This window comes from Lactuca serriola, chromosome 8 (assembly GCF_051521515.1).
Source record: "Lactuca serriola cultivar US96UC23 chromosome 8, Lser_US96UC23_V15, whole genome shotgun sequence".
Taxonomy (NCBI): Eukaryota; Viridiplantae; Streptophyta; class Magnoliopsida; order Asterales; family Asteraceae; genus Lactuca; species Lactuca serriola.
Genome location: NC_136415.1, coordinates 333,676,153 through 333,687,026, shown reverse-complemented (window position 1 = coordinate 333,687,026; position 10,874 = coordinate 333,676,153). Strand labels below are relative to the sequence as shown.

The 10,874-nt window shown below is 38.8% G+C and overlaps 1 protein-coding gene across 1 annotated transcript; it reads right to left on the bottom strand.

Moving 5' to 3' along the window:
- Positions 1 to 4,600: 4,600 nt before the first annotated feature.
- On the bottom strand, positions 4,601 to 10,452 carry LOC145068292 (uncharacterized). The gene is made up of 6 exons (XM_079015243.1): positions 9,874 to 10,452; positions 8,689 to 9,786; positions 8,475 to 8,535; positions 8,125 to 8,429; positions 7,004 to 7,519; positions 4,601 to 4,660 (listed from the first exon to the last, which is right to left on the bottom strand). The coding sequence occupies exons 1-6, from the start codon at positions 10,450 to 10,452 to the stop codon at positions 4,601 to 4,603; spliced, it is 2,619 nt and encodes an 872-aa protein (XP_078871369.1).
- Between the last annotated feature and the right edge of the window lie 422 nt (positions 10,453 to 10,874).

Genomic DNA, 10,874 nt, shown 5'->3' with positions numbered 1-10,874 from the left:
TCGCTCCTGATGTTGCGAATGACCTTCTTGAGCTGGACTTCAATTAGCTTGATAAACACTTTCATCTTTTGAGTCGCTTCAGATTTGAGCTTTAGGAAGAAAACCCATGTAAATCGTGAAAAGTCATCAACGATAACAAGAATATACTTGCTACCACCGATGCTTTCAATAGATGAAGGACCACACAAATCGATATGAAGTAATTCGAGTGGTTCAACAACTTTTGTGTTGATTACAGATGGGTGACTTTGACGACTCTGCTTTCCCATTTCGCATGTGGCACACAAATGCTCTCTGTCGAACTTGAGCAATGGAAGACCTCTAACATGACCTCCAGTGACAAGTCGGTTGATATCTTTGAAATTGAGATGAGAGAGTCTTCGGTGCCACAACCAGCTTTCGTCGGATTGAGCTTTTGATAACATGCATATAGTTGGGTTTCCTTTGAAGGGTTTCATGTTTAGAGGAAACATTTCACCCTTTCGCTCTGACTTGAGAATCACTTTCTTTGTCTTTTTCTCTATGATTTCAGAACCTTCATCATCGAATGAGACTTTGAGACCTGTACCTCCAACAAGCTGAGATACACTGATGAGGTTGTGTTGGAGTCCTTCCACATATTCCACCTTCCTTATTGTAAAGTCACCATTCGTTATCATCCCGTATCCTTTTATGGTGCCGAAAGAATTATTTCCAAACTTAATGTTGCCACCATTTGCAAGAGATCTGTATTCCCTGAGCTCCTCTTTCCTCCCTGTCATGTGACACGAGCAGCAACTGTCGATGTACCATTCTTCGTCAAACTGCTCGTCACTTATAACCTGCAAAAATTAAGCAGATTTAGGAACCCAAAGTTTCTTGGGTCCATGTGAGCTTTTCATGGGAACGGGAATAGTAAGAGAGATGTCAACTAGATATGTTCGTTTTATTAGAGTTGTTTCATCTTTCTTTTTAATGGTAAAGACTTTTATTTTGTTGGCATTAGGTGTGTTCGTTTTGGACTCTGGTTTGGATTCATCGACCTTATGCTTTCCCTTCTGTTCGGCTGATGAATGAGGTTTTTGAGAGCATGCGGGATTAGCTTTAGAGCAAGATGGAGATGAATTGGTGGAAGTAGAAGAATTAGAAGAACGAGAAGAGTTAGATGGAGAGGACTTCCTGGCTGATGACTCTAGGTGACCCTTTTGCTTTTGATCATTGGAGGGACTAACCTTCGAGTCTTGTTCTCTTTTGACTTTAGAGCCGAACCTCTGTGTTCGGTTGGAGTTGTTCTTGGAACCGAACCTTTGGTTTCGGTTGAAGTCCTTTTCAGAACCGAACATTTGCCTTCGGTTGGTATTCTCTTGTGAACCGAACCTTGACCTTCGGTTGTTGGAACATTCAGGCTTTCTTACAGGATTGTTTTCATACTTCAGATTCTTGTCTTGGTGTGAGTAGTATGCATTCTGGGAGTGCCAGAATTGTTTCCTTTCAGAAAGGTTCTTCCTGTATCTTTGGTTCCTTTCAATCTTCCTATCCCTCATCTGCTTAGGTTGATGATGAACATTAGCTTTCGTTTTCGGTTTCTCCTTGGCTGGTTCCTTTGAAGTTTCACTTTGAGCCGAGGGAGCAGAGGGAATATCCGAAGAAGATCCAGTTTGCACTGAGGGAGTAGAAGGAATGTCTGAAGAGGTTTCACTTTGTGCTGTTGGAGTAGAGGGAATGTCTTCTTTTGCTGATCTCCCATCCTCCTGAGGAATATTTTTCGTACCACTGGTGCTTGGCTCACTGAAATTATCGGGCTTATTCAATGGTTCAGGTATGTATCTCCCTTTTCTCATCCAGGAGGTTCTTTCAGATAGCCCAACGGTTTCGTTTCCATTATCTATTGGAGCTTCCCAGAAGTACTCATCACAGCCATCAGCATTGTCTTCGTTTACAATGCCTGTAAGCTCAGCTGTTTGATGTTCGGTTACTCCTGTCACTTTGTATACTTGATTCGGAGTGGTCCTGACCTTTTGATACACAACAGCTTTTTCTACAAGTTTCGGGGACTTTTGTTTGGACAATCTAGCGAACTCCACAGAATTTTCAGAAATTAAATTTTTATGGTTTTCAGTTTCGCTTTTAACAAATTCTGAGCAGTCAACCGTATCCTCTACAGAAATTTCACTCATGTTTTCGTCCTCGTTAAGCTCAGATGCATTTTCAACATCGATTTTGTTTTCTGAGCTTACGTTGGCGTTTAGAGAGTCAAATTTTTGCATGGTTTCGGTTCTCAGTTTAAGTCTGTCATTTTCGTCCAAAAGATTTTTGAGCATGTCCTTGTGGTCTTTGGATTTAATGAAGGACTCAATTTTGTCCAGTCCATACATGTAGGTTGGATTGACATCATTAGATGATATCACACTTTCACAATTGTAGGCTTCGGAATCGATTTCATCCTCCTTAAATTCTAGGAAGGGCAAAATCATGCGATGGATCTTTTGGCCTATCTCACAATCCAAGTGAAGTTGAGTAATATTGGAATATAAACGTTTAGCTATTAAACAAAAAACATTTCGTTGTTTTAACAATTTTAAATTGTCTCTCTGCAAATAAATGTTTTCGTCTTTAGCTTTAACTAATTCCGACTCTTTTAACTCAATCCACATTCGCCGCTCTTCACTCTTCGACGCCACCCTGCTTAATTGATCAGTCAGGTTAGAATTGGTGACTCAAGTTTGAGTTAAGCTACTATCTAAATGAGAAATTCTTGTATTAACAGTTTTTAGTTCTTTCTCATATGAGGATGGTGGTACTTTAGATGAAATAAAAACAGATTGTACCTTCTTTATCAGTTCATCGAGCTCATTGAACTGCTGGCTGAGTGGTTTGGCCGTAAAGCACATATCCTCCTGTACCTTCGGTCCATCACTTCCTCCATCGGTGTTGTATCCCCTCATTTGAGACACGTCAGTCACCATGAAGCATTTTCCTCCACTGCTTTCCTCCTTAGCCACATAAGCCTTTCCATGAGTAGGCTTCCTTACTTCTTCGTCTTCTGAGTCAGTAGACCAAACTTCTGTGCTACCGAACTCATCGTCATTGACCGAACCCTGCACAATAAGAGCATTAATAGAAGGGTTAGCGGTAGACTTCTTCTTTCTCAACTCATCCAGTCTTTTCTGCAGCACGGCTTCCTCATCATTCCCATCGTCCTTTTCAGCCATCTTCTTAAGAACACAGTCCTTAGCGTAGTGGTTTTTGCCACCACAGTAGAAACAGCTTACTCCGGAATCGCCATCTGCCTTCGGTTCCTTCTTGGGCTCCTCAGCCTTCAGTTCATTGTTCACCTTTTCTGAGCTATAACTCCCCTGCCAGTTTCGGTTTTTGTTGTTGGGGAATCTCTTTTTTATGAACCTCTTAGGATTGGATACCATCATGACATAATCCTCAGTCGTGAGGTCATATTCTTCCAAGTTGAGCTCTTCATCCTCCATCACAGCTTTACTTTTAGATAGGAGGGCCAACGAACCAAGACTAGAAACAACGTTCTTTTCTTGAACCACAATCTTCTCTTGGGACTTCAGAATACCCACCAGTTTTGCTAAAGAGTATGATTTAAACTGCTCATGAGCTTTGACTGTCGAAACCACTGCTCTCCATTCAGACCTCAATCCATTCAAGAAAGTAACCTTTTGTTCGATAAGCTTCCTTTCAATATCGTGTTTGATCATCTTGCTGAGAAGATGATTGAAGCGATCAAACGTCTGGGTCACTGTTTCTTCGGCCCCTTGCCTGAATTCTCCAAACTCAGATAGAAGCAAGGTTTGGATAGAATGTTCAAGATCCTCGTCTGTAGAATACAGTTCACGAAGTCTATCCCAAACTTCTTTTGCCGTCGTACATGAGCTAACCAATCTGAACGTGTCGGACTGAAGGGCGAATCTGATCAACCTTAACGCCTTAATATTGCACTGGAATTCGTCCTTTTCATCTTGTGCAATATCCTTCACATCCTTAAGCAAATCGTTGTACTCTTTTTGTGTCTTAATGATTCTGGATGTTGCGGAATGAGAAAACGGTCCATTGATGATGGCTTCCCAAATGAGGTACCCATTATCCTCCGATCCAATCACGTAGTCTTCAAAATGATGCACCCATACTTCATAGTCATGGGTGTATAAGATCGGAATCTTTGTCGTTGAACCGATGCTGTTGGAAATATTAATAGGGTTTGATTGCGTCGCGTCCATTATGATCGTAAAAACCTGTTCAAAGATCAGACTTGTAATAAAGCAGATTAGGGCAAAACAATAAATATCAAGATAGGTCAATTAATATGACGGCTCAATAAGTATTGATGAATGCGGAAAAACCCTAATGGAAATCTTTTTCACAGAAAAGATGTGTATCGATTACACAGCCTCCCGCTCTGATACCAATTGATGGGATTAAAACAAATTTTAATCTATGAAGATCGATTAGATCTTGAACAAGTCTATGAGTGTAAAATAATAAGAACGCAATAATAAGAGCAAAACAGCTTGAATCAAACGTGTCGAATGATTAAATAAAATCCTCAGAAGAGCTCGATTAAGAACATCAACTGTAGAGGATTAGAAGATTACAAGAACGATTAAAGAAAAATGTTGTACTCTTGATGAATCGCTATGTCGATTATCTCAGCAATCTTAACCTAATATGCATGCAAGCATTTAACTTATATACAATACATAAAAGACTCTCGGTTGGACAGGCCCAAACCGAAGAATACAAGGCTAAACTAACGAGCCCAAAAGACGCAACATCAAAATAATCTTCAGCCCAACAGAAGTGATAGTCAAAATGGGACTATGGAAATGTCTCCATAGGTGGAAGTTATTCAATCTATGTAAGATTAGAAAACCTTAATGCAAGAAGGATGTTCAAAGCAATCTACTTTGAATATGAGACTTCCGTTCCCTAGAAGTTGACCTTCTTTGGAATACTCTGTACTGACTGGTGACAAGGTTTTGGTGACTTTATGCATAATCTTTACAAGAGGAACATTGCATAAAAGTTTAAAATCTAACAGATTTTTGGTAAATGATAGGAATCGGGGATTCTCACATTTAAAATAAGGATTTGGGATTGTGAAATGAGTATCATTGGAATCATGTTCAATTGATCTACATCACAATGTAAGGATCATAGACAAACATAGTGTGCATACTTGGAGTATGGCATAACTATTGTTTAGAAAAACAAAGTGTACATGCTAGAAGCATGGGACGACTGTTGTTTTTTATTCAAGTCTTAAGTTGATTGTTTGAAACATTATACAATGAATAATGTGTAATCAATATGGTGATAAATAAAAGGTGGTTCTATTTATATTCAAAAGGGTTCTGAGACCATATTGGATTCGATTATTATTGTGTTTCACTTTGCATGTTTTGACTTCCAGAATAGCTAGGTTATTCTTTCCGAATGACTAAGTTATTTAAACACTCCACAGTCGTTCATATGTTGGAAGTAGGTATGAATCAAGACTGTCATGAATCGAGTTTGTAGATGGCTAAATGGGTTTAGTCATAGCAATGGTTGCTACAACATTCATGAGTGCTCATAAGTTATGAGTATTGGAATAAACCCACGCTCACTTGTATCACTTCATGGAATTTATCTCGAGTGATCGTGAGACGGTAATATCATATAAATCTTCAAACCTAGAGATATGAGTTGTTACCTATGAGTTGGTTGTGCATTGATTGCACGTAAACGCATCAGTAACTTGATGTTATAAAACGTGTCTTTGTGTACAATTCAACAAGTAGTAGAACAAGCATATGAGTCGAAGTTTATCTGTTCCTTCTAGAAATAGAAGCGATATCTGGGCCCCTCGATGATTTTGTTGTGACCTATGTACCGGCCGGTCAGAACTAAAATTGATGTGTTCGATTAAGTTCTTTGTCAAACAAATCGAAAATCGGGAAACAAACTGCTGGATAATAAGTATGACGTTGTTCCATGTATTTGTCCGGCTGATATCATGAGAACAGAGGATTTTATGATCACTTATCTAAAATGGTGCTTCATAGTTCAACAGAGTTTTCGAGAGCTACGATTGCTGGTTGGTTCCTGAAGTAACATACGCAAATATAGTTATTAGACTTATCCAAGTGGGAGTCTGTTGGATAAGGTGTCTAAGTCCATAACTTATTTGGTATATACTTGACCCGACCCGGCATGGTCCATTTGGGTTGCATTTCATCCAAACTATTTATGGATAATTTTATGAGAGTTATACACATATGATTATTAATATACTATAAGTTATAATATATTAATATGAAGTCATGTTATTTAATTAGTCTTAGTCTTAAATTAATTATGAATTAATTTAGAGATTAAAAGGAAGACTAATTAAATAATGGGCCAGGCTTATATGGAAGTCCATGGATGATCCATGGAGCTTTTAACCCATGGATCCTTGGAAAAGGAAAGGTCATGGGTTATTAGGGTTTCACCCTAATCATGTACACTATATAAGCATGCTTATGTTGCATGAAATGGCCACTAGTGTGACTAGCGTGTGTGTTTTGTGTGTGACCGATTTTATGTGTGTGTATACACTCTCTCTAAAGTTTTCCAAGAGTTTGTGGTGATTTGTGATTCCATTTGAGGCATTCACACTATTGGTGCTTGGCCCTCAAACTCCTTAGGAATTGAACTCATCATCAAAAGGTATGTAATCTCATCTAATTCTTTTATGTTTAAAAGTACCCCATGCCATGTTAGATAGGTTATGAACCTTGGAAAAATTATTATTTTGCATGTATTTAGACAAACATAGATCCAAGGTTTATTGGGGTTGCATGCACACTTAGGAAGTGTTAGATTGCTCAAAACCCAACACGTTGAACGGACCAAATAAGTCCATATGCAATAGTTGAAGCACTTGATTGATTGAGCTGATTTGCTTGGGCAAGTGTGGTTTCCGATGATGTTTTCCTTGAGCACAAAAAACACACTTTTCAAATGTGATAAAGTCTCTGACGGGAAGGCCTCGGACCATCTCATTTTTCGCAAGACGATTCAGGTTTTTCGCATTAGCATGACCAAGTCTTCGATGCCATAGCATTGCATTGTGTTCGAAAACCTTTGAGAATAAGCAAGTGACTTGTTCAGGTAGGTTATTGTTCATATCAATGATGTAGGCATTCCCAGCCCGTTTTGATTTGACTAGAATCCATTCTTCTGGGATGACGATGCCAGGCTTGAGAATCATACACTCTTTATCAGTAAAATGTGTTGAGTATCCTTTGTCACATATCTGAGAAACGCTCAACAAACTATGCTTTAACTCGGGTGCAAAGTTGACATTTTCAAAGCTCAATACTCCATTTGTAACAGTTCCGCGTTGTGTGATCTTTCCACCGTCTCCGCCCGCAAGGGAAACATAACCCCCATTAAAAGATTGAATTTTGCTCAGCTGGGAGATGTCTCCAGTCATATGCCGGGAACAGCCGCTATCGACGTACCAAGGACGGACGATATTCCTCCACAACTGTCCCTGTAAAATGAGCAGAATCATTTAGACTTAGGAACCCAGGTCATCACTGTCCTGGGTTTCCTTTTCATCTTTTCTGATTTAGACTTTAAAATTTGCAAATTAGGATCTTCATTTCTAATCACTTCAAAGGGAGGTAACGATGAACTTGAGAGTGATTTGGGCTTCCATTGAAGTTTAGGTTTTACAACAGTCTCTGATGATTTTGAAATAGACTTCACACGATTTTGCATAGACCTTCTGGATTTTCTACCAAAATTAGTAGAAGATCTAGAATTGCTTTTTGACGAAACCGATCTTGGCTGAGCCTTGTTCGGTTTTGACAACCTGTTTCGAGTTTTGTTAGTAAAATCCTTTTTATTTGTTTGAAAAACAGCCCCTTTTCTGTTCTTACTATCTTTCTGATCCTTACTTTGAGAATGAGTTCTTGAGGATTTTCTAATTAAAGACCTTCCTCGAGACTCATTCTCCCCTCTTGGTGACAGATAGTTTACAAAGATCCTATTTTGACAGTTTCTAGCTATGTGACCACCAACTCCACAATTAAAACAAATCTGTTTATTATTTGAATTTGAATTGCATTTTTCAGATTTATTTTCTTTACAGACACTCTTACTCTTCTTAGAAGAACATGCATGAGAATTAGATTGAGAAACAAGTGAGGGTGCCTCATTTGATTTAACTTGTGGAGTTGATGATTCCTCATGAGAATCACAAGCATCAGAATTACCAAACAATTCATCAGACATATCGAAAAAATTAAATTCAACATTATCCAATGATGAGCTAACACAAGGAGCTTTTTCAGTCTTATCATCAGAAACACACTCAAATTTGTTCACAATAGAAAAATCAAAATTAAAAACAAAAACAGATTCCCCAGCTTCACACTTGGCCTGATCTAAGGGTGTATCTGCAGAGGAAGTAGAAAAATTAGTACTTTCAATGTTAATAAAACCTCTTGAAACAAAACCAGCAGGTTTGCCATATCGAAGATGTGGCTCCCTGTCAGTTTCGTTCTGTGTCAAAGGGATTGATGTGTAGTAATGATTAAAAGGAGGAGGAACACAATCATACCCTAAACCCTTGTTTTGATTTTCCTTAAATTTCAATTGGGTTTCATACAAAGACTCAACTATTTTACTAGAAGCATAATAATTTTTGAAACTCACATCTGTTTTTCCACTTTTAATTTTTAACTCATCAAGTTCTTTGGTCACAACATCAAGTTGTGTCTTAGTATAATCATAAATTTCACACTTTTTACTGAATTCTGATTGACTTTTTCTAAAATCTTTTATTTTGGCTTCTAGTTGGGCCTTAAGTGGTTTCTGTCCCTTCCTAAGTTGATAACCCTCATATTTAAGGTCCTCTACTCGCCTACGTAAAGTTTGAATTTCATTTCGAAGAAGTGTAACATATTCTTTGCAAGCAAAAGAACAAGACGGTAGATTTACCTTGCTTTTCTTGGGCTCAGAGGAGGTGGAAACCATTAGGGCAAACTGCAGCTCCATCATTTCTGCCTCAGGATCAGTATCATTGTTCTTTGAAGCAGCATCATCAATTTGAGCTAAATGAGTATTTTCTGACCCTGTGATGTTTAAAGCTTTAATTTGATCCTCCCAATCAAATGATTGAACAACCATAGCTATTTCTCCATTGGTTGTAGCTCCTACACGATTGTTTCCCACTGCGACCATCTGTCGGTTGTTGTTTACTCTGCGATCTGGCTTCGGGTAGTCAGGAGCAAAGTGACCCGGCTCGTGACAATTAAAACATCTCAGCATACTTTTGTTGAATCCCACCTTTTTGTCAGCATTCATAGCCCAGTTATTTTTCCCTGTTTTCTTGGCGAATTGTTTGGCTCTAAAAACAGCCATGGCAATCTGCCAAGTAATGTCCATTTCCTCTACATCTTTGGGATGTATCTGGTCCAAGTCAGCAAAGGATAGCTGAGGTGGAAAATCTCCGGCTACAAAGGCATTGTAGCAATTAACTAGCCCAGTGGCTAGAGCAAGATTTTCATCAGATTCTTTGGTGTTTGAATAGGAGACTTTGGCTGACACATTGGAAGCAGAAACAGTTTGTTGAGATGGCACACTTGAAGGTTGATGTTGAGGGATGGATGTTGCAGCATTGAGGGTTTGAGTCTGAGGTTGTTGAGCTGTGAAAGCTTGACCTGAGGAAGTCATGAAGGATGATAGTGCTGTATTGTTGGATGAAACAACAAGGTTTGTAGTAGAATATGAATTCATATGGTTGATTTCTCTCTGTTTGTCATCAATGTCACAAGCTTTGATGATTTCCATAACCTCTGCAACAGTGAGACGAACCAAGTCCTTGGTTTTCTTAATTACAGCAACATTCATATCCCATGAACGAGGAATTGCATTCAGAAGTTTCTTGTTGATTTCTGACTTGGACAAACAGATCCCTGAAATGTTCATGTCAGTTGTGAGAGCGGTGAATCTTTGCAGTTGAGCCTCGAGGGTTTCTCCTGGAATGTAGTTAAACATGTTAAACTTCTGTCTTAGCATGTCCTGCCTACTTTCTTTCATATCTTCATTGCCCTCGTAGACCTCAATAAAAGCTTCCCATAGAGCTTTAGCAGAAGTGTACTCACGAAAACCTTGAGCAATATCAGGAGATAATGCCATGGTTAAGGTGGCTAATGCTCTTTCCTGTTCTTCAACTAGTTCAAATTCTTCATCAGTATAGTCCTCAATAGCTTTGTCAATCAATTGACCTCCGACGGTCATAGTCACTCTGACAGGACCTCTAAGTATGCTTCTCCAAATCTTGAAATCTTTCATTTTGATGTACTTCTCGATTCTGTATTTCCACTCGGGAAAACCTTCAGTAGACATCAATCTCGGAATGCGTGTAGTAGTGCCCATAACAGCATCAAGTTCCTGAAAATGAGTTTGAGAATCCATTTGAAAATGATTTGACAGTTTCAAATTAGTTTACGGTTGAGGGTAGTTGAAATGATTGCGACCGTAAACAGAGTTTACGGTATGGGATTACGGTTCTTGGGTTTATGGTGTAGGAGTTTTTAGTGATTACGGTTTCTGAATGAACAGTAAACAGAGTTTACGGTTGGTAGCAAACTCTCAAACAGTCTTTAAAAACTCGTTATTTTCAGACGAAATGTTTCTTCAAAGCTCAGAACGCAAAATCCAACAATCAATCGATGAAAACAACAACTTGAACACACAAAATCTCGATCGGATGAGTTTGATACCAGTTTACTGCTCTGATACCAATTGTAAGTCCCCAAAAATGCTTGTGTATCAATCAGATCCGTTTGATGGTGCGGAATCCCAATCAAACGGATGATGTCAGATCAAATAGAAGA

Coding starts and splice junctions, on each gene's coding strand:
- LOC145068292 (XM_079015243.1), bottom strand. CDS start 10,452: ATGGATTCTCAAACTCATTTTCAGGAACTTGATGCTGTTATGGGCACT. Junction 9,787..9,873: donor CATGGGATATGAATGTTGCT/GTAATTAAGAAA, acceptor GATGACAAACAG/AGAGAAATCAACCATATGAA. Junction 8,536..8,688: donor TTAAAAGTGGAAAAACAGAT/GTGAGTTTCAAA, acceptor CCTTTGACACAG/AACGAAACTGACAGGGAGCC.